Here is a 25528-nt window from a genome sequence, read left to right as displayed (position 1 = left end):
CAACCAAGCTACCCGGCATCGGTGAGACCTTTGGCCGCCGGCGTCGGGACAAATTCGATCAATCTCTCGCTCAATTGTTCTCTGCTTTCTCTAGTGTAGCTCTTTTTAAGTTTTTTCCCCAACTTGTTATCTTTTTTAACCCTTTCCAACCCCTAATAAAACCTATCTCAAATTACACCAGCGAAAACCGTCTGTGTCCGCCGATCTGCTACTCACCGGAGAGAACCTCTTCACAAAGCTCGGACACAAACCATACTCTTTCCTCACCGTGGCTCTTTCAAGCGGAACTAGGATTTTCCCCAGTGGACCTAGGTTCCATTGCCGATCCAAATCAAGGTCACAGCTGTCCCCGCCAATCCTTCAATCACCGGAGTTGCGCTTTGCAGCACAAACCCCTCCATTAGTCTCGGGAAGCCGCCACATCTCTGTTTCATCTTGGCAATCGGTTTCAAAGTTAGGATTTTCCCCAGTGGACCTAACTACCAATGGCGATCTTTACCACAGATACCGCATGATACCGCTGCTCTCTCACTCACCGGAGAAGTCTCCTGCACCGCAGATCTCGCGACAGCTCTCGGACAGCGACCTTCCTGGACATCCTGCGTGGTTCCTCCTGCTGAAACTAGGGTTTTCCCTAGTGGACCTAGTCTTCAGCTTAGGCCTATTAAGCCAAAAAAGCCTTGAGGCCTTCAACTCTTATCAAATAGGCTTCAATAGCGTCTCACAGCCCAACTCCTCACTGCCTATGAATCGCCATTGCCTTGACCTGATCTGTTTCCCGATAACTGATGGTCGAAGACTCCATCGGCGAAAGGTAACACCAGCTCTGCTTTGGCTATTCATACATCCTATACAGAACCTGGCTCTAGATGTTTTTAGGGGCTTGTGGTTTGAGAATGAATCAATATGGTTCCCTAGGTTATGCTTCTCGATCTGTTCAAGCTCTAGTGATAAATTTGGCTTTGATTTGCTCATTGACGATTATCACTTAAGCTGGACACCTGATGATTCAAAGCATCTTGCTCGTCCCACCCCTACCACTCGGATCCCAGACCAACTAACGTTTAGTGCGAATTATTGATATGATCCAATCCTCATGCTTTGTTTGGTAAAGCAATATTGTCCTGACTACAAAACCATAGTCTCCCAGCCGTTCGCTAAGAACACCTTTTCAACGTCATTAAGTCTTAGCTTGACTGTGACCAACTTGTCTACCATTGAGCTACTCATGGAAGACCTCTCAACAAACCTTGATCTCACATGTGGCAACCTACTATCTAGCTTTTGCTTCAAAGCTCTCTTGGACTCCTTGTTAATCTATTTTATCTTTCCTTGTATGGTTTAAACTTTGGATCTTTGAATCCTCTTCCTTGTATTTTGTTTAGAAATAAATGAAATCAAGTATATGATAAAAAAAAAAAAATATATATGTCTTTGAAAATCAGACGTGAAACTTTAAAATATTTGTTTTAAAAGACTTCTTCGATCTATAAAAAAAGACTTCTTCGACACTAACAATTTTTTTTTTGCGAACTCTCTCTCTCTTTCTCTCTTTTTCTCTTTACTCTAGAAAATCCTAAAATAATTTGTTGATGTGTAATCCAATTCATCTTCTGCAGGAATCAAATCAAATTGTTGTTAATTTGATGGTATAATATCAAATTCATCAAACGTGAATCAAATCAAATTGGTGTTTAAAAAAACATGTCTTTATACGAATTCATGATAGCAAATGCTTAGGCCTCTCTCTGATCAGATTTGTACGAGAACCCATGATAGCAAATGCTTCATAGTAAACTAATCCATGAATTAAAAATAAAGGGGAATGAGTAGAGGAAAAAATTATGAGCTTTATGATCCAAAAAAACATTAGAATATCATGGGTTCGTTAAGGTGCTGCTTGAGTTTTATTGCCCTCCTTTAAATAAAGGATCATCAACTTCGTTTCTCTGAGACTTGTGCCCACAGAGTCTTCTCTTCTTCATCCGAGTTTCTTCTATTTCAGGTGAATGAAATGAGTTTTAGTTTATCCAGATGGATTTTGGATAAAAGTTTGTAATTTTCCTTGTGGGTTTTGATTGATTGACCGTGAATATATCATCACTTTACCCAGATTAATTTCGATTTGTATCTCCAAATTACTTGTTTTGATCATAATCCGTAATCCAGGTGAGAACAAAAAAAATGGCGTTTGAGACCACTGCGGAAGTTTGTGATGCGAATCAAGAGATGATTCATAGTGGCCAGCTCCGAGCTCTGCAACCCGTTTCACCTAAAAAATTCAAAAGATAATCATGTACTCCGATCATCATGTACTGCATCATGTACTCCGATCACCCAAATCTATACTCTTCTTTTCTTTCCTTTCTATATTCTAAAATCACCTAAAATTCAATAATCAAATCTCACAAAATCCCAAACCCCAAATCTCAAAATTCTGCCAAAATATCAAGTAAAATCTCCCAAAATTACACTCAAATCTCTCAAAATTAAGAAATATTAAAATCCCATCAAATCTCCTAAAATCCCATCAAATCCCATCAAATCTCCTAAAATATAAATAAATATATATAAATCTTTTTTTGATCAACAAATATATATATATATAATATTAAAATTTTTAACTACCAACTTAAGAAAATAGATTTGTCTACTTATAGTAATCACCATGTCGATCATGTACTTTCCAACTCATGAAAATAATGTAAAATTGGTTAAACCAGATTAATTTTTTAAAAATATATGTAAAATAAAGAAATGAAAAAGCATTAAGACAATTATTTTCATTATGATATTTTTACAAAGGTTGGAAAAAGAACTGCTATATATTTTGATAACGAAAGATCATAGCTCAAATTAGTTATGTTGTTTAAACATAATCAAAATGGATTCGAAAGTATTGATTCTCTAACCTCAATAAGAATATTTAGGGCCTGACTGGTTCAAACGCTGTGGTTGCGGTTGCGACGGTTGCGGAAGATTGCGGAAGCGGGCGATTGCGGTTTCAAGCGTTATTAAGCGTTTTGAACGACTGGTTTAGCGGTTTAAAATTGGTGCGTTTGCGGGAGGTTTACGACTGGTTGACCAGCGGGTGCAGTAGCGGTTGGAACATAATAAATATGATATATAATATAAATGTTTAAAAATACCAAATTTTTTATTAAACTTGATTTATAATTCAAAATTTTAAAAAATACTAAAATAATTATTCAAAAAACAAATAAATTTTATATTGAAATACTTATTCCTTTATGCATTTGGCTTTTAACCAAAAATTTAATCAAGTAATTTGATAAATGACAAAACATATGCTTTAGATATTAGATCTTTTCTCATTTCTATTAGATCGTGGGTCAATAGTTGCATCGGTAGGAATGGTCAAGTGAGAGTTGAGAAGAGTCACTGGTGATTTGTTTTAATATTTTTCACAAATAATCTTATTTTCTTAAATTTCTGATGAAATATTATATTTATTTTGATTTTTTTGAACTTATGTGCGATGTGCCATTAAATTTACATCAAATTTTCCGGATTATTGTTAATTGGAATATTATTTTCTTATAATTGTTTATTTTATAATCTCTAAAATCGTATTCGTACTTCATTTTCTCCCATCCTTAATGAGTAAAATGGTTAGATAGAAGATATAACAAAAAAAAATTTCATTATCATTGATTTCTTTTAAGTTTTATTACAAAAAAAAAAAAAAGAATTTCAACCGCAAACGCCCGCAGCCGCAAACGCTTGCGGGAAGGCGAAAACAGCTTTTGAAATTCAGTGGTTTAGAGCGATTGAGAGCGATTTGGAGCGATTAAAAGCGGTTTGTGTGATTGATTCCAATCGCTAACAACCGCTACCACCCGGTAACGCAGCGTTTGCGGGAGGTAGCAGGAAAACCAGTCACCATCTTAGTCATTAATACAAACAAAGCTTAAAATTTACTTTAAAAAATAACCATATATGACAATTTTTTTTTTTGGGTGTAAATGGGTCAACAAATATATTAAAATATATATAGAGAATTTTAAAATTCGTAAGAGATTTATGTTTTACTATTATTTTCCTTATTGTTGTAGGCTATATTTACAACCAAAACATTTATAATAAATCCCTACATTATAAGAAAAGAAAAAAAAGGCACTTTGTCTTAATAAATTAAAAATAGTCCCAATTATTAGTAAATTATTTTTTCTTTCGAAAGCCTTTCTTCTTCTTCTGCTTAAAACAGTACTCTCTTTCTCTCTCTCTCTCTCTCTCACCTAACCCTAGTTAATTGTTCCCTGAGATTCATATCTACGATCCGGCGATGAGTTCGGCGGAGGAAGCCAAGGTCGTTGGTAAGTTAGTACTCCAGTCGATTTCTCTTCCCAATTTGAAATTTTTGAGATCTAGGTTTTTTTTTTTGTATTGATTCGATTTGCAATAGTTTTTTTTTTGTTTCTCGAGCTTCTTATTATAATTAAAATGAATGTGACCGGATCCATGTTCTTGATTATCTCTGATCTAATTGGAAATGATTGATTTTGGAGGTTGTGGTGGTGATATAATCTAATTGGATTTGGATTTGTGTTGGTATGATAGTTCCAAGGAATTTTAGATTGTTGGAAGAGCTTGAAAGAGGTGAGAAAGGTATTGGAGATGGTACTGTCAGCTATGGAATGGATGATGCTGATGATATTTATATGCAATCTTGGACTGGCACCATTCTTGGCCCTCCTAATGTATGTCTCTCTCTCTCTCTGTCTTTGTGTGTTCTCTCACCTCTTTAGATTTTATCTGTGTTTTGATGGTTTAAAGTTGCAATCTTTAAACTTTTTTTAAGGAGATAATTTTGTTTGGATTGGATTTTTAGTGTTCATACATTTTTTGGAGTTTTCTTCTACTTTTTGTCCCTCTGTTTTGGGTAATAGTGCTACTACTTGTCTGGCTTTTACTTGGAATTGGTATATAACTTCTTACTGTGTTATATTTAAGACCCTTTACTCCAAATTGTCTGTATTTACATTTTTTATTATTACTATTGATTAGAGTGGACCAAAGAAAGAAGAAGGCAATTGTTGGTTTGTGCTTTTGAGTTTTGAGAAGATTGAGTTTTTTTTTTCTTGGTGATGAATGAATATTAGACTGCATATGAAGGGAATATCTTCCAGCTGAACCTGTTCTGTGTTTGATGGAGTAAAGATTCAATTTTTAACATCTTTAGGAGAGAATTGTTAGATAGGTGTTCATACATTTTTGGATATGATTTGGAGTTTTCTTCTACTTTTTGTCCCTCTGTTTTGGGTAATAGTGCTAATAGTCGTCTGGCTTTTTCTCGAATTGGTATATAACTGTTAGCTGTGTTATCTATTAGACCCTTTACTCCAAATTGTCTGTAGTTACATTTTTTATTTACTATTGATTAGTGTGGGCCAAAGAAAGAAGGAGAGTCTTGGTTTGTGCTTTTTAGATTCTAAGATTGATGTTTTTTTTTTTTTAATTTGTGTGTGGTGATTAATGAATATCAGACTGCATATGAAGGGAAAATCTTCCAGCTCAAGCTGTTCTGTGGTAAGGAATACCCAGAGAGTCCACCGACTGTTAGGTTCCAGACCCGGATTAACATGGCTTGTGTTAACCCTGAAAGTGGAGTGGTAATCATCCCTTTGACATCATTCCTGGTATATGTGTGTGGCTATGGAGTTTGCTTATTCTAACTAGTTGTGTTGAAATAAAATATTCAGGTTGAACCGAGTCTCTTCCCTATGCTCACGAACTGGCGGAGAGAATATACAATGGAGGACATACTCGTCAAGCTGAAAAAAGAAATGATGACTTCGCATAACCGGAAGTTAGCTCAACCCCCGGAAGGTAAACTTCTGTAGTTACAAAACCAAAATGCGGTGTACATTTACTGTCATGGATTGATGGGGATGACTGGATGAGATGTCGCTTTCTGTTTTGAACCCCTTTGATAGACAAACTTAGACTGAGAATGTTTGCTTTTGACAAGTCTTTAGACCATTGGTCTCTAATCAAAGTCTTGTTTCTCCAGGTAACGAGGAAGCTAGGGCAGATCCAAAGGGACCAGCTAAATGTTGCGTGATGTGAAGAGAGGTTTGGGGGAAATCAGCAATTTGTATTAATATTAATAGAAGGAACAGTGTACTGTATATAAACATCATTTGAAGCTTTGAAATTGCCTACAAACTTCCTAATGTTATAGTCTTGTTTGAGAATACATATATATATGTCCATCAAAAACAGCTGATGATTATCTTAATAAACCCTTTTTTTCTTCCTAGTTCGTAGATGAGTTCTAACTTGGTTCTTTGGATGCCCCGATTTTATTTGCATGCTCCAATTTTTTTTTCAAAAATGGTGAATCGTAAGTTGATTAGCTACTATTATCCAGATGAATGCAAATATCTCATGCAAATAAAATGAAGATAACGTTTAATGTCAGCTTTGATGAATGAACAAGGAGACTTTGAGTAGAGATGGAACCGTGTAATCGAAGAAACGGATGGTAGTAAATTAAAAACAAAAAATGTGAAGAGTCACACACTTTCTGATCCTTTTGGTATAAAATGAGTAACGCGTCTACGCATGGCAATACATGTCCAATACACATAAATAAAGAGGACACACACAAATGCCTCTGTCCACACTTTATTTCGGATCGGATCTTTGTTTATGTATAGCTAACACCTAACGAATAGCTCCTAAGCTAATATAAGAAAGCTTATGTTAGTTTTAGTCATTTAGTGTTCTGTCATCTCACTCATCCGCATCTTTGATATATTTCTCATGTCTCATCGGGCTGGATCGCCTTCTTCTGTTTCCCCCAAATCGTCCAAAGGTAAATGTATTCATGGTTTTAGCATGCGCCACTACATTAATTTGAACATGGCTCAAATTTTTTATATATAAATAATTATGTAAATTTCAAATATGCATATAATCAGTGGCGGAACTTGAACAAATTTCTACATGGGGCACAAACTATAAATGACAACTAATTCATAAAAAAAATCTTTAAAACATGACATGAAAGAGGAATGGAACCCAAAACCTTAGATATAGCACGAGGCAAATTAAACCAAATCAGCTAGAAACAATATATTAGCTGTAAACATTTGATAAATTTCTTAAATCTGTATAGGGCACGTGCCCTACTAACTTTGTGAGTAGATCCGCCCCTGCATATAATATAATTTAGGGTCTATAATTTTTGAAAAAGGTTTGGTAACACATCAATTATACGTTTTAATAAAAATATACATAAGATCCATAAATAGGATGAAATGGTCCTAAACTCCTAATATATTGTTTCTTTTAATCACTTATCTTTTGGGAAACGTTGAATGTAGTTTTCTTTTTCTTATTGTATAAGTCGAAAGAAAGGGTCAAGAAGGAAGGACAGCATTGGAGAAACATGTGGCCTTCTTCGACAGGAACGGAGACGGCGTCGTATATCCGTGGGAAACCTACCAAGGTAAACAAACATACACAACTAATTAAGTGAAATTTTTTGGACCAAAAAGTACGAACTAATAAAATATGAATTTAAGTTTTTCGATGTGTTGCTTATACTTATGTTTTTAACTGATAAAAAACATGTATTTCTTTCGTTGTGATGTGAAAAAGGATTTAGAGCGCTTGGGACAGGGCGTCTCACGTCGGCTATTGTTGCTATCTTCGTCAACATGGGACTCAGCGGGAAAACTCGTCCGGTATCAATCCATAATGATTTATCTCTTCTTTCTTTCTTTTTTTCTCCACTCTTGGTTTTGCAATGCGATCAAGCAATATCATACTATTAAGTTGGGAAATAAAAATGGTAACGGCTAAATCGAATCTACTAATGAAACAGATGGGAATGAGTATATTTGGTTAGGTTGTTGATTTGATTTGTTTCTAGGTTTGATTATAATTTGTAAAAAAAAAAAACTATTTTACACTATTAGGATATAGCTTACTATATAGTATTGTTTTTTAAGCCATTGTGTGAATGTTAAGTAGGGAAAAGGATTCTCGCCGTTGTTACCAATAGAAGTGAAGAATAGTCGTTTTGGCATTCATGGTAGTGATACCAACGTCTACGACAAGGATGGAAGGTTTTTTACATGATCTTCTCTTTGACATCTTTTATTAAAACCTTATTATATAGAAAACAATGCATTAGTTATCCGAGTGTGCGTTTTTGTGCGTATTTAAATTTAAATTACAACATACAACTTCACAAATGTCGTCATTGCATTCTTCCTAATTACTACAGATTTGTGGAATCAAAATTCGAGGAGATGTTCAAGAAGCATGCTCGTAAACATAAAGATGCTCTCACTTCAAAGGAAATTAAACAATTGCTTAAGACGAACAGAGAACCTAACGACTTCAATGGATGGTTCGTTAGTTGTTCCTCTATCTTGCTAAACTTTTCCTATCAAATTAAAATTATATTCACAACAACCTAGTACCGTGGCACGATGTTGCTTATACTTGAGAATATATATAAATGAACAGGGTTTCAGCTCTTTTGGAATGGAAACTATTACAGAACTTGGCCAAAGACAAAAATGGTTTGTTGACGAAAGATGTAGTAAGAGGCGTCTACGATGGCAGCCTTTTCACACAACTGGAGAAACAAAGATCATCATCTTCTTCTCGTGGCAAGAAACAAAAGCTACCTTAAAATGTTTACAACCATTTCATTATATATGTATATGTGAATCTTCTTACATTACTATTGACTTTTTTTTATTATTATGAAGAATTTATATATATTTATTGTGTAATATTGTACAATACCGACTTAAATAAGTTTATGAATTATATCATCGAAATTCATTACAACACTTGTCAAAATAAAGTATTTAAATTACTTAAGACCGCTTTATCATCTAAAGATAGTTTAAATTCTAAATTTCATAAATAAGAGAAATAAAATGTTATATACACAATATAAACAAAACAAGTTGTAGACCATGAACCAAATTTACCAGATGTGGAATAAACAATCTTCTGTGCTTCTATTGCTCTACGACTTTATCTCCACCCATGGCACACATTATCATCATCTGAGTGCTTTATCAAGAGGTGTTGGTCTTTGCAGTATTCTGATGAGCAGCTGCGTATATCGAAGAATTGGGGTCGGTTTTGAGGTGAGCGAGAAGGTGTTGTACATCTGGTCGAAGAGAATCTGCTGCTCTTCCAATTAACACCAAGATGTCTGGTCTCGGCTTGCTGTTAGTTTGAACAGCTCCTCCTTGTCCCTCGTAGTGAATTATATGGTGTCTGCAATAATATTGACATCTAAATCATCCAAACAAATCCTCACAAGATAATATGTTGCAGGGGAAAGTTTCCAACGCCTTGGGATAAAGAAAACATAGAAGCTTACAAGAAATCAATAAGATCTGCAATCTGGGATGCTTCAACAGGGGCTGTTGTCTGTGCGTTCTTTCCAAACACATCGACCAATGCGCTTAAGAGAAGGGCTAGCGTCTGTTGAAAAACAAAAAATGATCACCAAAGTCAAGTTACTAGAAATGGAAGATCGTTCCAGTTATGTTGTCTACTCGAGAGACTATGTATTAACATGCTAGAAGATGGCAACTATATAATATTTCAAGTTTTATCCAGCCATTGAAATAAAATTTAATATGAACAGAATGTTACATAGACTCTCACAAGCATATACTTGAAAAGACTGACCACTTTCATCATATGGGTACAGCAATAAGAGTACCTTGTTAAAGAGCGTATGTGTGTTGGCGAGCCTCGGAAGCAGTGGCCCCATAATACGGAATACAACTCTGAGCATTGCAACAGATGTCACAGGCCGGAGATTTATGATGATGTTATTCGTGCCATCAAGCCATTCTTGTGGGAGATTGCTGAAGAAAGCATGAAGCAAGGCGACTGTATTTCCTGGAAGAAGACACAGCGATAAACATTTAAGAAACAAAATCCAAACAAACATTCACTAATAGATCCAGTAGCTATAGCGTACCTATGGCAGTAGAGGTGTTGTCCTGAGCAGCCCATGTAGGATCCATCAAAGCGTATCCAAGAGCCGAGTCTATTTCACCTTGTGATCTCGTCCCGTCCTTAAGCCACCATGTTTCCCTTATCACACGTGATGCCTCCGAGTAAAGCTGCGTGTGAAAATCCGGAGGGAGCTGAGCCAACAAGAGCCCACAAGCTTGAATCAACAGACACGACAGTTGCTGACATGTATAACCGCTTCTAGAGACAAAGCTCGCCGTGTTGATACCAGGAATCAGACAAGTGGACCGGCCAGCGCTCATGGAGTCCGTGCTCCCTCCTGAGGGAGACGTAGGCAGTACTGAACCTTGCCCCACCCCGTTTGCAGCGCCCTGGAACCCGTTTCCAGATTGAATGAGAGTCGATTGTATGTTGACAATTATCTGGACAAGCGAAGAGACAATCTGAGCAGCGGAGACGGGAAGCGAGAGGATCTCGATCACGGCCGTCTCAAGAACCAATTGAGTGTAAGTTCCTGGATCCTGTATCTGATAGAATGCTTTCTGGCCCTCAGAGGCGTTTGCTGGTCCAGGCTGAGATGTTCCTGGAGTTTTTCCATGAGGAGGTCTCGCTGAGCTGTTTAAGATGTCTGCCATTGAGCCAGACCTCGAGCTGCAGTTGCTGCTGCTGCTAAGTGGAGGTATAACGTTGTTTACGAGATTAAGCAGAAGAGTGGCGAAGTAATCTAGAGGTGGGCATACAGCGGCACCGGCTGGGCTAATGTACTGCGGGAATGATTCAGAGAATGGAATCTGCGGGAATGTCAAAAGAGTTGTTACGTTCTGTTTAATAAACTGTGGAAACAGTTACGGTCAAAGGTATCTAGACAGAATGGTGAAAAACAACATACCTTGCTGAGATCAAGTACTTTGAGCATGCGCAGAACAAGTTTCCCAGGAAGATGACCATAGAAATAGGCGAGTATGTCACGAACAAACGTGAATCTGAGAGGATGGTAAGCTAGAAAATGCGAGTGTAAAAGCAAAAGATTATCAGCTTGCTCCATCGCATTGTTCTCGATGAGCCTGTAAACCACTAGCGGGATGACTGGAAGCAAACGCGCCGCAATATCATCAAAGAACGTCGGATACCTGCGTCCAAGACAATGTAAAGGCAAAACATTTTCCAAATTTTAGTAGACTGCAACACAAACTTACCAAATACAAATCAAAAAAGAAAAAAATCACACAATTCCTGGTCATACACAAGTTTTCATGGAAGGTTCCAACAAAACTCATCAAACAATCACAGTAATTAAGGGGATTTTTGTTAGGACTCAGTTATTTTGACGTTGAAATGGGCTAGATAAATTACCTGTCCTTCCAAGAAAGATGGTTACCAAGGGCCTTCTGCAAGTCATTTCGTTTGAACACCTGTGTGATAAGCCAGTGCTCAGGAGACCCACGGTTTTGGCAGTAGTTTTTAATCCTCAGCAGAAGGTCTGGCGTTTTAAGTAGGCTCATCTGTAAACAAATTCAAAAAAAAAAAATTGTATAATTTCTGTGATCTTAAGCTTCTTTCACTTAAAAGCATGAACGTACTGCAATTATCAAGGCGTGCGGATCATCATCGCGGTCAATGAGCGCTAGAAGAAAAATGTCGAGAGGAAGCATTTCATGTGTCCAGAAGAAAAATGCAAGATTTGCGCCTGCCTTGTCTAGAACTGCCTAAAAAATATCAGGATGCAATGTAAGAAGTTGGATCAAGCAAAAGTGAGGTCAATACTCTTCTGGTAGACAGAAACCTCTAAAGATTGTCCTTGCTGAAGATCTACATGAATGTGGTGAAGCAAAACATCGACCAAAGTGTATATGTTAGCAGTGACTTCTTCAGGAGAAACTTCTCTCAGAACCCGTGCCTGATAATAATCGGTTAGAAGAGAAAATCATACCACTGTTAACTGTCAATCTATTCACAAATATGAAGAGCTAAGAAAAGCAAACCAGATTTGCGCTGTTGATGTTATCAGCGTGGCCTTGCATCAGCAGACAAGCACCAGCACATAGATACTGGCGGTGTTGAGGAAAACTGTGACCGAGGTATGTCACAACATACGCGGGTTCAGCAGATGGTGAGAGAAGCTGAGTGCACTGGTTTATCACAGTTGTTTCAGCCTGTTGCCACGCCTGAATTGATAGGCCCCTCTTGTCTACCCGTCCAACCAAAGTGTCATGGAGAAGGGATGGAAAATGTCGCATCGTCTTCTCTGACCATGTATGCTGACTCGTCGCGAGTATTTGTTCCAACATGGTTTGCAGATAAACTAAATGATCAGCGTCAGCGATACCACGTGTTTTGATCGTGATAGCAAGAGTCATGATGGTTATGCGGTTTAATGTTTCAGTGAATTCAGTTGGCCCCTGGTGATAATAACAGAAGAACAATTATTTACATCTGAATCATTTTGGCACAGAATAAGGAGACAGTGAGTAATGTAATTCGAAAAGCCCACTTACTTTTCCCTCCCGTTTCACAGAAAAAAAGTCTCTGAGTGATAAAATGAGATTCATACATAAGTTTTCAGCTAGTCTGAATATACGGTGGTCACCACGTTTTCCTTTCAATGCAGATATTATTTTAGTAACATCATACATTAAAGTTTTACTCTTTCCTTGGTATCTGCAAAAGGTGCATCAATAGGATCAGTGAACTTGTGTCATCAGGTCAAACAGCCAATATAGCGAAAGCTCTAGACAATTATCATCTAACTACGAGTATGACCCAGTTAAAAAGTATAGAAGGGTTGACCCAATTTGAGAACTATTTGCTCGTTATACCTGTAGAGCGGAAGCAAACGATAATTCAGAATCTCAAGAACAAGCAACGTGACCCCAGGCTTGCTTAGCAGAGAAGCATTTCGCTGGGCCAATTGCTACAGAAAGTTAGTTAATCTCATGAATCGCTTATGATCAATAGATGATAGTAATAAAACATAAGATAATGAACGTCAAAAGGCAACAAGATAGAACCAAATAGCTTACACTGAAATGCGAACGGAACATCGAGTGAGGGGAAATCAGCAGCAATCTTGTGTATGTCTCAACCATTGCAATACTAGGAACAACCTGCACTCAGATGTTCACCAAATTCATTTTTCTCAGGATTTCAAAATCAATTATCAACATTTTTGAACAATTAAAACACTTAAGTTGTANTTAAAGTTTTACTCTTTCCTTGGTATCTGCAAAAGGTGCATCAATAGGATCAGTGAACTTGTGTCATCAGGTCAAACAGCCAATATAGCGAAAGCTCTAGACAATTATCATCTAACTACGAGTATGACCCAGTTAAAAAGTATAGAAGGGTTGACCCAATTTGAGAACTATTTGCTCGTTATACCTGTAGAGCGGAAGCAAACGATAATTCAGAATCTCAAGAACAAGCAACGTGACCCCAGGCTTGCTTAGCAGAGAAGCATTTCGCTGGGCCAATTGCTACAGAAAGTTAGTTAATCTCATGAATCGCTTATGATCAATAGATGATAGTAATAAAACATAAGATAATGAACGTCAAAAGGCAACAAGATAGAACCAAATAGCTTACACTGAAATGCGAACGGAACATCGAGTGAGGGGAAATCAGCAGCAATCTTGTGTATGTCTCAACCATTGCAATACTAGGAACAACCTGCACTCAGATGTTCACCAAATTCATTTTTCTCAGGATTTCAAAATCAATTATCAACATTTTTGAACAATTAAAACACTTAAGTTGTATACTAAACCGTAAGAAAACAGGTCACTAAGTAAAACTGGCAAAGAAGATGTTCTTCATAGATCAGTGCATCACTTAACATATATTGTGAGACAAAGGAAACAAACCTGGCTAACAAACAAAGCTTCTTCCATCTGAAGGGCCAATTTCAAGCACAAATTCATTGAAAAGCCAGATAGCAATGACATAGGTAACGGTGTCACTTCCTGCGTCATCATTACTCTGTCGTTTGGCTGTAATCCCGGCAACTCAGCCATGCCAGCTGAAGATAACCAATTTATAACTGTTTCACATGCTGGTTGTGCCATGGTGTAGGAAACAACCCAAAACATGCCAATCGACCTATCATCCATATTCATATAATCCATCATGCGCTCCCCTGAGAAACTCAAACAAGAAACATAATGAGAGGACGTTTTTCATAATCGGGAATTCTCTGCTTCATACTCCAAGCCATGCAATTGAAACCTAATGTACCTTTGCTTCTCCACCACTCATCGATCTGTTTTCCCTTCAATAGCTGTTCATTGTTTAGGTATGCCCTAGTCGTTGTGCTTAGTGACCAAATCCGTAGATTCTGACAACTGCTTACGAAGTCAAGCAACACACTCTGAGGATTATTGGGATCAGAATTTCTGTCTTCCCTGTGAAATGATAAGATCTTCCTAGTAGTCTCCACCTGAGAGAAAACCCAAATAGAGCACAAGTTGCGATGTCAAGTTCAGCAAAAAAAGAAGTACAAATAACTGCATTGCAGCTGCAAACACATCAATATAATTGGGAAACGACCTTTTTAGCATCTGAATTCAACGCAGTCATCACAAGCTCCACGCGTATTATTTGTGCAAGCAGCCACGTCACATGATTCGTCCGAAGAATATGGTTATCAACACCGTTAAGGCGTAAAACCAACTTGTCAATGAAATCAACAAAATCAGTACACCCACTTTTGATTAGAAAGAAGAAAATATCCGAGAAAACCAGCCACTCTTGCCAGCAATTTGCATCTGCATAGAGAGGGGGGAAAAGCAACAGCTACCAAATCAATACCAAACCAGTCTTAGTATAATGGTATCTCAACTCTTACTTTTATCTTTTTCTATCTAAGCCTAACTAGTGAACCATTACAAAACTTCCAAACTTAATCTCGACTAGAATATAACGTAAGAATGTAGTTTCTTTACAGATTGTGACAATTAGCAAAACCACTTTCTATTTCAAAATCTTTTCCATAGATTTAAATGGAAGTGACAGATCAAAGACATGAGAAATAGGGAAAGACAAACATTGCCTGCATTGGTTAGCTTAAGAAGTTCAACAATCCTGTCAATGATTGCCTCGCAAATCATTTCAGAAGTGAAAACAGCACCAGGGATGGGCGCTGCTTGTGGAGGTGGTCTATAACAAGGGGCCACAACAAGAACACGCTTCCACCAGTCCGGTGATGGCGTAGTGCGAATAGCATGTCTAATGCAACGCACTGCTCTCTCCCAATCCAGGCTTCCTTTTGGAATAGACATTGCCAGGTCCTGCCAGTATTGAAAAAGAAGAAGAGGTGATTGAAGTTCACAAATAGTCTGCCTAATGCAAAGCATGTACATTACACAATAACAGCAAGAGCCAACTAAGCTATGAATTAACTAATCTCCAGAGTTTCATGGAAATCACCTCTCCATACAAAGGTTCACCAAGCACACTTGGATACGTAATTGGTGAATGTCGAAAGTGTGCCATAGCTTCAACAGAAACATTGGCAGTTATATGGGACACTATACGATGGGTACCAAAAGTTGGACAGTGAAGATGTTGGTCCAACATGAGCATGTGCATGGCCATCGCATCTCGCCTCCGGTGTATCTCCATGATAAGAGTGAACAAGGCTTCATCATCAGGTATGTTCTCTATAAACTGTAGACCACTGCGCAACAACTCATAAAACGGAATCCTAGATTCACCCTCTTCTACCAACAGCCAGATGACATCCAAACAACTCCGTAACCATTCAGCTAAAGTCTTCTCAGATCTCCAAGACTTTCCTGCAGAGTCCTCAGTTCCCAGATCTCTCCTGTCCCAGTTCACAAGCCAATTCATCATGTACTGGAAAATCTCAGCATGAGTAACAGGTTTGAGATTAAATTCAACGCCAACCAAGATAATCTTGCAACTGAGCTGGCGCAGACTGTTGATTGCAGCAGCTCTTATCCGTTGACTGTTTCTCATAGCATTATCTCTTACACTCTGGCCTGCCCTTGCAATCATCTGATGCCCATTCTCCAAAGATCTAACCTGTGCGAAAGACATTCCCGGCTCATTCCCTGAAGGTGATGGAGAACCAATACCATGAGCTGAAGGCAACAATGACGTTGGATTAGCGGAATGATTAGGGATAATAGGATTCGCAGAAACAGGAACTAAAGACTGTGAAGAAGTAGCAGAAGAACCAGCAGCTGCTTGAGCACTTTGTGTTATGGAAGCCTCAGCAGCAGAAACCGAAGAGAGAAGGGATGGTAAAAAGGTATCCCAATTGATATAACTAATCCTACACAATGTACGCAATGCAAAGAGAAGAAACTCAGCACGAGGCGCATGGTTGCTACATTGCACAACCAAAGATATCAAAACTGACTCCGTAATCGTCCTCAACTGCTCTGGATCCTAATCAAGAGTTCGCAAACAAAAAAGAGCGAACTTTAATGTCTACAAAATCACAAAGAGCAGCTAAAAAGATAGTTGAAAACAAAAAAAAAAAACGAAACTTTACATTGAATTGGGTCTGAAGCTGCTCAAAATCCAAAATAAATTGCTCGTTTCTTGGGGGTAAGTCTCTATTGGGAGCATGAACACGCTTCTGTGATTTGTTCCTAAATCAAAAGTATCAATCTTTATTAATCAAATTCGATGGTCAAGTTGAGATTGAATCAATAAACAAATCGAACAAGGTGGGAAACTTACGGAGGATCTCGGAGGGACTCATCGGGCTTAGGACGGCTTCCTCTCCCTAAGTAGAGATTGAAGAGATCGATGATAGCAGCACGAGCTGGGTGGAATTGGTAAGATCGTGATGACGAAGGCGTTGCAGCAGCGACTGTTGTTCGCTGAGGTTGTTCCATTTTTTTATTTTTTGCTTCTTCACTGATTCTTTTTTGTTTTTGTGTTTCTTTGATTCTATTAAACCGGAAGGTGCCAAATTGGTATTGGAGGTTTTGGGTTTAAAGCCTCGACGAAAATGTCAACAGACACAAAGAACTCGAATTAAGTTAGTTGGCCTATTGGTTAGTACTAAGTACCAATTAATCCGACAATTAAGGTTCTGAATTTATCTAAAAACTCAATCCACTAATAGCCAAAAGAGAAGTTGTTAGAAGAAGAAGAAGAAGAAGAAGAAGAACATGTTGTTGCATTGTTGTGAAGTGGAAACAATAATTCACAAGAGGAAAATCACTTCTAATTACACAATAGGGAGCCGAGCCACAAAGATTTTTTCGTCTAGGCAGGGGATATTAATTAACTCTGTGAATTACACAAGAGTGGTGAATACTACAATGACAGAAATCGAAAGGATCAGCAGCTTCTTTCTCATTTTTGATCTAAGGGCTCCACTACGGTCTTGAAGAGAAGAACGTAAACTTTGTCGATCTGAAAATATATGAATCCTCCAATGGAATGAGTCACGTATGAACCAAAGCTTGTCCCAACAATGCAGTGCCATGCCGGCCCGTAGGCTGAATCGAAGTCCTGAAAATGTGAGACAGATGGAAATGAGTATCATTTCAAATCAGATGGGAGTAAGATTCACTTTAATGGCTAACATCAAAGCTGAACTTAAGAGACAACGAAGAGATAAGAAACATATGAAGGTCAATTTCGAGATAATAGATCCAATATAAAACAGAACAAGCAGCAGAACCTGACTCGTATGTCAATCATAAAAGCTGTGGGTGGTAGCCATTATTAAGAGATTAATTAAAGAACACTGAAAACAGCAAGGTGCACATAGATAAGTGAACACTATATTTATCTTTACACAACTACTACATAAAACCAATATATGAATTAATCAATGCCTCTACCTAGTCGAATATGATAAGTTGAGGGATTCACAAATTCCTAGGAATCAAAAAAGTGCTCCATTTCGCTCCATATGTTAAAAACCAAAAGCTAATCATCAAAAGCCCTCTAAGAAGGAATAATATCCTCACATTGTTAAGTTATAATCATCAAACACTGAGTCATATATACAATATGCAAAAAAATGCATAAATGGACAACTCTATATATGGGGTAGTAATGCCAAACTGGTATATCAGAAGACAACCAAGTTCTTTAAAGAAGGTTGTATAAGGGCAAGGTTCAAATCCTACGGCAAACATGCTTCAGAGTTTATCATTAGGTAGCATCTAAATCTAACAGCACAGATACAGAAGGTAGTAAATGCTAGGCTTCATTAGTCATGGCCTAATTCAAACTCCAGAATTATCTCAATAAGCAACAAGAACATCCAATTTCAAGACTCATCACAAAAACAGTTATACTAAATTGGTCCTTGCAACACAAAACGACCAAGTCAAGTAGATTAAAACCAAGCTACAAATAGAAAAGACAACAACAATGGGAACAAATTCAAATATGGGACCATATATGAAATTCAATACTCTGCAAGTACACAAAAACGAAAATCCAGATTCAAGATTCATCACATAACAACTACACAACATCTTCAAACCAATCAAGAACGAGAAAGACAATATAACCCCACATTTTTACAGAAAGCATGCGACTTTGAGACTTAGCCCTAGAAACCCAAAAGCAGTAATCAATACTAGACTTTGGTGACTCCAATTCAACCCAGATACAGAGAAATCAGAAGAGAGAAAAAGATCTAACCTTTTTGAGGGCAAGAGCGAGTCGTTTGTTATCAGCCTTCCCAGGCGTAGCATTCAAAATCTCACGAGACAAACTAAAGGCTCTGTTTTGTTGAGGCAAAGGCATATCTGAAGCCCTAACTCGAACATTGAACTCATCTTTCTGTTCTTGCTGTTCTTTGGCCTTCTTCTTCTGTATCAAGCTGTTCAAGAACTTGCTTCTTCTCTCTAGCTCTAGCTCAACTCCTTCCATCTCTATCACATCACTCGGCTAAGACCCTCTTCTTCTTCCCTCTTTCTCCCCTCCCCTTCTAATCGGAAAAAAAAAAGCAAGCTAAACCCCTCCTACTTAGTTCGTTAACTGTGTCGGAATGAACACCATCTGTTTGACGAAATGTCTAAATGTGTGGAGGAGACAAAATAGCGTTCTTTTGTGTTAAGCGGAAAGGAGCCGCCCAAAGAAAGACAAAATCCTAAATTTTAATGATTTTTACAAAACTTTTAATTTTGGTTTGGTCATTAAAACATTAATTACTCTTGTCTCCTCATTTTCTCCCATTATTACTCTTTGTTTTTCCCTTACTCCCATGATTAAAAAACATTAATGATTCTTGTACAGTAATAATTACTCAATACATTAATTCGTGTGTAATGTGGAGAACCATCTATACTATTAAAGCTGAAGTACTCACTAGACTCAAATTGGACCATGACTTTGTTTTGGTACGTTTTTCATTAAAAATGATTAGAGAATCACTTAATTTAATTAAATTATCCTATAGTTTTGATTTCACTAAATGACGAAAATACCCCTTGCTCGCCCACTTAATTACCACCGGGTCGGGACGCGGATCCTCTTTAACCCGGTAATAGAAGAAAATAAATCCGCGGATCTGTTTGTACTCCAAGTTTATAATATTCGGATCCTGTATGTTGTTTGGTTCAAGAATAATTATTCCCGTCACCAAACAGAAGTATAATTCCTATAAATAAGGAAACTGGTATCCGAGTATTTAATGGCTTCGGTAATATCAAATATTAACTACTACCATACTTAATCCCTATAATTATTACGAATATTAATACTTATCGATTGTATTTTTTTTTTGCTTCCAAAATAATCAATAGATTAAATACGAAATTGTATATATATGTAAACTTATTTGATTTGCTTTTATATTGTGAGATATTTAAGGAAACAACAAATCAACTTAATACAATTAAATAAAAACAAATCATCATTTAGTTTATATTTTTTAATATTTCCTTAACGAAATTATAGTAATTAATTATGAGTAGTATAGATGGAAAGAATTAAAAACGCATAAATTATATATATGTGAAATTGTAAACTAATTTACAGAAATGGTGTACTGTATATCCCACATCGACTAAATATTTTGGAATATGGTTCATAATGACTATAAATATATGACAAAAATGTTTTGAGTACAAATGAGCAGGAAGCTTGATTTATCAGGTATCCAAATTTAACAGTTTAATTTGGTTCTATATTTGAGAATATTTAAACTTTTAAAAAGTAAACATATTATAATATATTTATGTTTTTAAAAAAAGTTTTAGATATTATAAATATTTAAATTTTTATAGAATGTTTAAATTATTATAAATATTTGAACTCCGTCGAAAGTTTAAAATATTATAATATATTTAAAGTCTATAAAATATTTAAGTAATATTAATATTTTTACTCTTAAAAATTTTAAAATATAAGAAAGTTTGAGTTAAACCTTTTAAAACAGGTATTTTTATCAAACTATAAATTAAGCCATGGAAGCGGGGTGTATCTATCCTCTTACAAAACTACTATCTGATATTGCGGAGTGTCTATTCTCTTAGACAACTACTATCTACTATTTCGATGTGTCTGTTTCCGTGAAAAGCTACATTTTACAAACTACTTACTCTATTAGGATTTCTAATTTACTATATAACCCCAAGTATACAAATAAACAATATATAAACAAAGAAAATAAGTCAAAATAAATAACTATATTACAAAAATACAAATTACAAAAAAAAAGTAACTAACAAAATATATAATCCCGTGCTGTAGCACGGGGTATCACCTAGTTTAATGTAAAATATCAAATTTAATTCTTTGGTGACTATTAACTAAAATGATGCTGCTGTCAAAACTAAGGAATGTGTATCATATATTTTGAAGGAATTGACTCATTGAGTTTTAACGAGTCTTTAGATTATTTCAATTTAGGGAACTTGTTGTAAAATCTTTCTAAATCCTATTTTAAAACCATAAATTTTCATTTAAATAACATTAACCTCCCAAAAGTAAAGAACAAAGTTCCATTCAGACTGCACTTTGCTTCCAAATGAATTAAGATGAACACTTAGTGTTTACAAATATATTTTTGGTACATCAACAATGATTTGTGGGATAAAATTTCTTATCATCGACTAATTCTTATGGTTTATAAAGTGTAAACACATTAAGAATTGTCAATATCTGGTACTAGTAGGGCGGTCTAGTAATCAGCACACCTCTAACAAGAAGCTAATCATCATAATCTTTGTAGACCTCATTGCTTTTGAGGTGTGAAATCTACGAACGGGCCGAAAAATAACCAAGAAGGCCCAATAGAGGTGCGTTGATGTAAGTCGTTGGCTCAGTCAGCTGAAAGTAGGGTCTCGAATCAGGAAAATCGTCAGTGACATTAGGACCACCAACGACGGCACCAATCAGCAAGTTAGGGTTAGGATTCGGGCTGAGGAAGTAACGAGAACCGTCTTTACACCCTATACGACCAGGATGGTCCACGACTGAAGGAACGGAGCTGCCGCGATGGTGAATCATCTGTGGAAACTTCGGACCGTATCCAACCATGTACGACATTTTCATCGGATTATCTCCTAGTATGTAGTCCACCTATGTTATAACATACGCAACCAAACAACATTAACACTTAGCTTTATAAACGTCTCAACGGTGAAACAGAGTTATGATGGTTTGTTTAGTTACCTGTCGCTTGGCGGTTTGGCGGAGAAGAGCAGGCGAAGCTGTGAAATCGCCACATTGCACCACCTTTTTGGCGTGACTTAGATAATTAGAATATGTAAGTAACAAAAACGACAATGATGTTACATGTTGCATATTGCTCCCTCCACTCTTCACTAATAGTCCTCCTGTATAGTATGAATACAACATGATCAACAATACCACAAAAGAATATTACTAAAGAAACTATGTATCATATTGAAATTTTTAGTACCTTGTGAGTATTGGACTTGAGGATGGGAGATTCCAGGCAATAAAGAACAGATGAACTCATCAGCGTTTTGCGTAAAACTCTGAAAATAATCTGCTTTTCCCATTAATACCATTTTGGAGATTAAGACATTAATCCCGGCATGTTTGTTATCCCAACCAAACTCGTGAATCGTATCTCCAGCTTTTAGGATAACTTGGTTCTTCACAATGAACTCTCTATACACACGTTTCTTTGAAGCTTTGTGTAGCCATGCCGCTCCCCAAAGCAACTCATCCTACACACACAACTTCATCATCCAACACGTCTATTAAAGAAATATCAAACTGCGGTAAAATCTCTAGTTACCTCGTAACCGTTGAAATCGCAGTAAAAAGGACACACTGCTTGGTAAAGACTATCACTGTACGCTCCTCGGTACTTTTGGGCGAACGCAAACACCTGTGGGTACGTTTTCCATATAATAAGTTTATTTTCGTACATGTCAAAAATACACAAAGTCAAAAGCTTAATTTGTTTCTTTAATTAAGTAATGTGAAATGGTTCTTACGTTTCTAACAAAAATAAAGTAGTTCATACTTCATAGTAGGCCTAATTGTCTAAATCTTATGCATGTGGGTCAAAAATGTACGGAAACATGATTAGAAACCAATAAAGAGAATATTTATCACACAAGCAAAGTATCATAACCAATTTCTAACACTTTTTTTTTTGACAAAATCACGATTTGTGTTCGTATTAAAAGAAACGATAAAGTAAAAAGTACCCTTGCTGCTCGGTCCAGGAGCATCTTGGAGTATGCTGGATCGCGTTTCTCAAACACGATCGACGCGGCTGCTAGTGCGGCTGCGGTTTCTCCAGCGACTTCCGAACCAGGATGGTCTTTATCGATTTTATAAACCGTTCGAAGCGTGTCCATGTCCTCGGGACGTTCCCAGCAATTATGATCGGAGTAAGCGTCTCCGACTTGAACAAAGACGACTCCGGGAATCTGAGTCGCTTTCATGAGATAATCCGTTCCCCATTTGATAGCTTTCACGGCGTTTTCAAGCTCCGGTCCCATCGTTTTACCGAAATCTATGACGCTCCACGACATCATCGTCGTCGTGAACGCCATTGGAAACCCGAACTTCACGTTATCTCCGGCGTCGTAGTATCCTCCCGTTAAATCCACTCCGGCGGAGGAACCGTCGCGCAAGGCGGAGTCGCGGCGCCATTTGAGACGTTGATCTGGCGGGAGTTTTCCGGAGCGTTGACCCTCGAAGAAGAGGATGCTTTTGCGGAGAGCGTCACGGTAGTTATGTCCAGCGTAGACCTCCGGTGAAATAAGGAGAAGCACGGCGAGCATTAGCATAATCGCCGGAGTCATAAATGAGTTTCCCGCCATTATATGTTTCTCACTTTGGTTCTGTTTTTTTTGTTTTGTTTTTACTTTTTAGTATTGACGAATGAGGAGGAGCGTGGTGGGCTAATATTTTATACTCTAAGCAAAAAAGACAAGAACCAATGAAACGTCGCCACGTGTATTTGGATCAAGTTCCATGTTGGGTAATTACGCTTGATTGACGTGAGATTTTTGATTTTAGTATTCCAAGAATATAGGCTTTTTAGGATTTACGCATATACGACCGTATCCATGAGGATTAACCAATACTTACTTTTTATATTCGATCATACTTACTATATATCGTCTCGGCGTTTTATAGCAAGTTAGCAACTCTCAAAAGATTTTTGTGATAATTAACAATTAAAGTTCCTATTCATGTATTTACTATTTAGAGACCAATGTGCGTAATTTGACTACGTTAACTGAATAACATCAGAATATTAATTCGAACTCCAAATGGGATTTTGTCCTTTTATCTAATGATGTGAACATTCAAATTAGTTTTGAATGGACTCTATAACGTAATGGTCAAACACTAGTCTAATATTCTAAATAGATATTAATTTATAGTTAAAAATTGCATTAGTCTAAACAATTTTCAGATAGTTCAGACATCGTTTCACATATCTTTATGAGTTTGAATCTGGATTAGGCATCACCCCTGGAAACTGAAACGAAGCAGTTCAACGGCGATAGTTTTTAAGTATCAATAAGCAAATACGGTGGGAAAAAGTGGAATTTTATAAACTTAGGATATACGATATGAAACGTTGACAATTTGATATACATACAATCATGCATGATAAACCATATGATACGATTTGTGGGAGATATACGAGGTTGACTTATAAAGCGAGGGATGTTGCAATTTGCACAAAGCTGACGGCTAACGCATCTAATCTTCCTTGCTCAATGCGCCAAACAATTTTTTGGGATACCGTACCCTTTTTAAAAAAATAGAAGAGTAAAGCCAAGATTACTGAGAAACAAACAAATAACTCTATATTGAATATCCTTTTAAAAAAAAAAAAACAAATATATTGAAACTGTTCAGCTTTCGACGCTACTTGGATACGACCAATATCATATAAACCACACACACACCTTGTAATTGTTCTTTGTCTTAATCAATCCATGATCTATACCTCTTGTGATTTTATGAATCATTCATTAGTCAGTTTAAGCCGACGATTTATAACACTTCTTTGAACCAGTTGCATTCATTTTAAGAAAAAAAAAATTACATTCTATTCAGAAAAAAAAAATGTATGATCTACTTTTAGCTTATTGATAAAAAAAAAGCAATAAAATGAGTCAACTAGCATATAGATAAACTACCAACGACTGATATTCTTTATGCCATGATATGAATGAGAGCTCTTAAATTTGATTTGCATTACCTCACATACTCACTTAGTGGACTATATGATAAAGAGTTTGCATTACTATTTCACCAAATATATTATATACATTATTAGATTATGACCCGCGGTATACCGCGGAACAAGTTCTTACCAAATTTTTTTTGTTAATGTACTAATTTTGCTAATGTACTATTTTGTTAATTTTAGTGATTTAGTATATAATATGCAATATACCACACAACAATTTTTGTTTAATACAATCTTAATTAAATCAAATTGATTCGACATATTTTATATTAGTGTTGTTAAAATAGTAAAATAAGGATTTAACCCATATTGAAGTATCATATGAGTTATATTTTATTTTTTAGTATTATCAATTAAATCATATCATGTCATATAACCCGTCATGTAATATAACTCGTTTGTGTTATTTTGTACTTTAATATGTTTAAATATTCATAATTTTAAACTTTTTTATTAAGTTTAGATATATCAGTTATAAATTATAAACTTTTTAAAATTTTATAATTTACTATATATGCATATTAGACCCACACTATTTATATTAACTGAGTAATACATGTTCGATTTAAAAATTCAAGTCACAATATATGCAGAAAAGTATTCTTTTTATTAACTTTATGTATTATATGATGATTTACATTTAAAATTTAAAATTAAAAAGAGATGATAGGAGAATTTTTTTTTAATCAGGAATAAATCTTCTAAATATCTATATTTAAATGTAGAACATTATATATATGGATATTAAAAAATAATAATTATCTATATTTACATTTTTGAAGTACATTTTGGTTTATGCCCTTTAAGTTTTATTTATTTAATTTTTTTACAACATTAACCCCTAAAACAATTCCATAAATAATATTGAAGAGAAACTCAAATACTAAACTTTCTTAA

At 36.3% G+C, this 25528-nt stretch overlaps 5 protein-coding genes and 1 long non-coding RNA gene across 7 annotated transcripts; 3 read left to right on the top strand and 3 right to left on the bottom strand.

Annotated features, from left to right (window-relative positions):
- LOC104756692 lies at window positions 1836-2364 on the top strand. The gene is made up of 2 exons (XR_762320.1): window positions 1836-2005; window positions 2170-2364. It is a non-coding gene; the product is annotated as an uncharacterized LOC104756692 (long non-coding RNA).
- On the top strand, window positions 4191-6280 carry LOC104756691 (ubiquitin-conjugating enzyme E2 variant 1A). Its single transcript, XM_010479315.2, has 5 exons — window positions 4191-4337; window positions 4582-4721; window positions 5508-5633; window positions 5724-5850; window positions 6035-6280. The coding sequence occupies exons 1-5, from the start codon at window positions 4307-4309 to the stop codon at window positions 6088-6090; spliced, it is 480 nt and encodes a 159-aa protein (XP_010477617.1). The 5' UTR covers window positions 4191-4306; the 3' UTR covers window positions 6091-6280.
- LOC104756690 (probable peroxygenase 7) lies at window positions 6669-8747 on the top strand. The gene is made up of 6 exons (XM_010479314.2): window positions 6669-6841; window positions 7376-7477; window positions 7630-7715; window positions 8005-8099; window positions 8261-8386; window positions 8506-8747. The coding sequence occupies exons 1-6, from the start codon at window positions 6790-6792 to the stop codon at window positions 8672-8674; spliced, it is 630 nt and encodes a 209-aa protein (XP_010477616.1). The 5' UTR covers window positions 6669-6789; the 3' UTR covers window positions 8675-8747.
- On the bottom strand, window positions 8795-16906 carry LOC104756689 (mediator of RNA polymerase II transcription subunit 23). Of its 2 annotated transcripts, none has more exons than XM_010479312.2 (19): window positions 16696-16906; window positions 16505-16604; window positions 15412-16398; window positions 15035-15272; window positions 14533-14750; window positions 14221-14422; window positions 13851-14122; window positions 13573-13656; window positions 13369-13463; window positions 12486-12648; window positions 11973-12389; window positions 11774-11887; window positions 11571-11696; window positions 11344-11492; window positions 10880-11120; window positions 9995-10781; window positions 9731-9912; window positions 9383-9486; window positions 8795-9276 (listed from the first exon to the last, which is right to left on the bottom strand). In XM_010479312.2, exons 1-19 carry the CDS (start codon window positions 16851-16853, stop codon window positions 9072-9074), a joined length of 4842 nt encoding a protein of 1613 aa, XP_010477614.1. In that variant the 5' UTR covers window positions 16854-16906; the 3' UTR covers window positions 8795-9071. The 2 variants fall into 2 exon arrangements, with proteins under 2 accessions (XP_010477614.1, XP_010477615.1); XM_010479313.2 differs by having other exon boundaries at window positions 13369-13451.
- Window positions 17118-19073, bottom strand: LOC104756688 (dynein light chain 1, cytoplasmic-like). Its single transcript, XM_010479311.2, has 2 exons — window positions 18628-19073; window positions 17118-17478 (listed from the first exon to the last, which is right to left on the bottom strand). Exons 1-2 carry the CDS (start codon window positions 18856-18858, stop codon window positions 17320-17322), a joined length of 390 nt encoding a protein of 129 aa, XP_010477613.1. The 5' UTR covers window positions 18859-19073; the 3' UTR covers window positions 17118-17319.
- On the bottom strand, window positions 20930-23276 carry LOC104756687 (endoglucanase 4). The gene is made up of 5 exons (XM_010479310.2): window positions 22620-23276; window positions 22202-22294; window positions 21857-22130; window positions 21607-21770; window positions 20930-21513 (listed from the first exon to the last, which is right to left on the bottom strand). Exons 1-5 carry the CDS (start codon window positions 23238-23240, stop codon window positions 21190-21192), a joined length of 1476 nt encoding a protein of 491 aa, XP_010477612.1. The 5' UTR covers window positions 23241-23276; the 3' UTR covers window positions 20930-21189.

The sequence above is a fragment of the Camelina sativa genome, chromosome 17 (assembly GCF_000633955.1).
Source record: "Camelina sativa cultivar DH55 chromosome 17, Cs, whole genome shotgun sequence".
Classification (NCBI taxonomy): Eukaryota; Viridiplantae; Streptophyta; class Magnoliopsida; order Brassicales; family Brassicaceae; genus Camelina; species Camelina sativa.
Note: the sequence above shows the minus strand (reverse complement) of the source record. Positions and strands in the feature narration are given on the sequence as shown.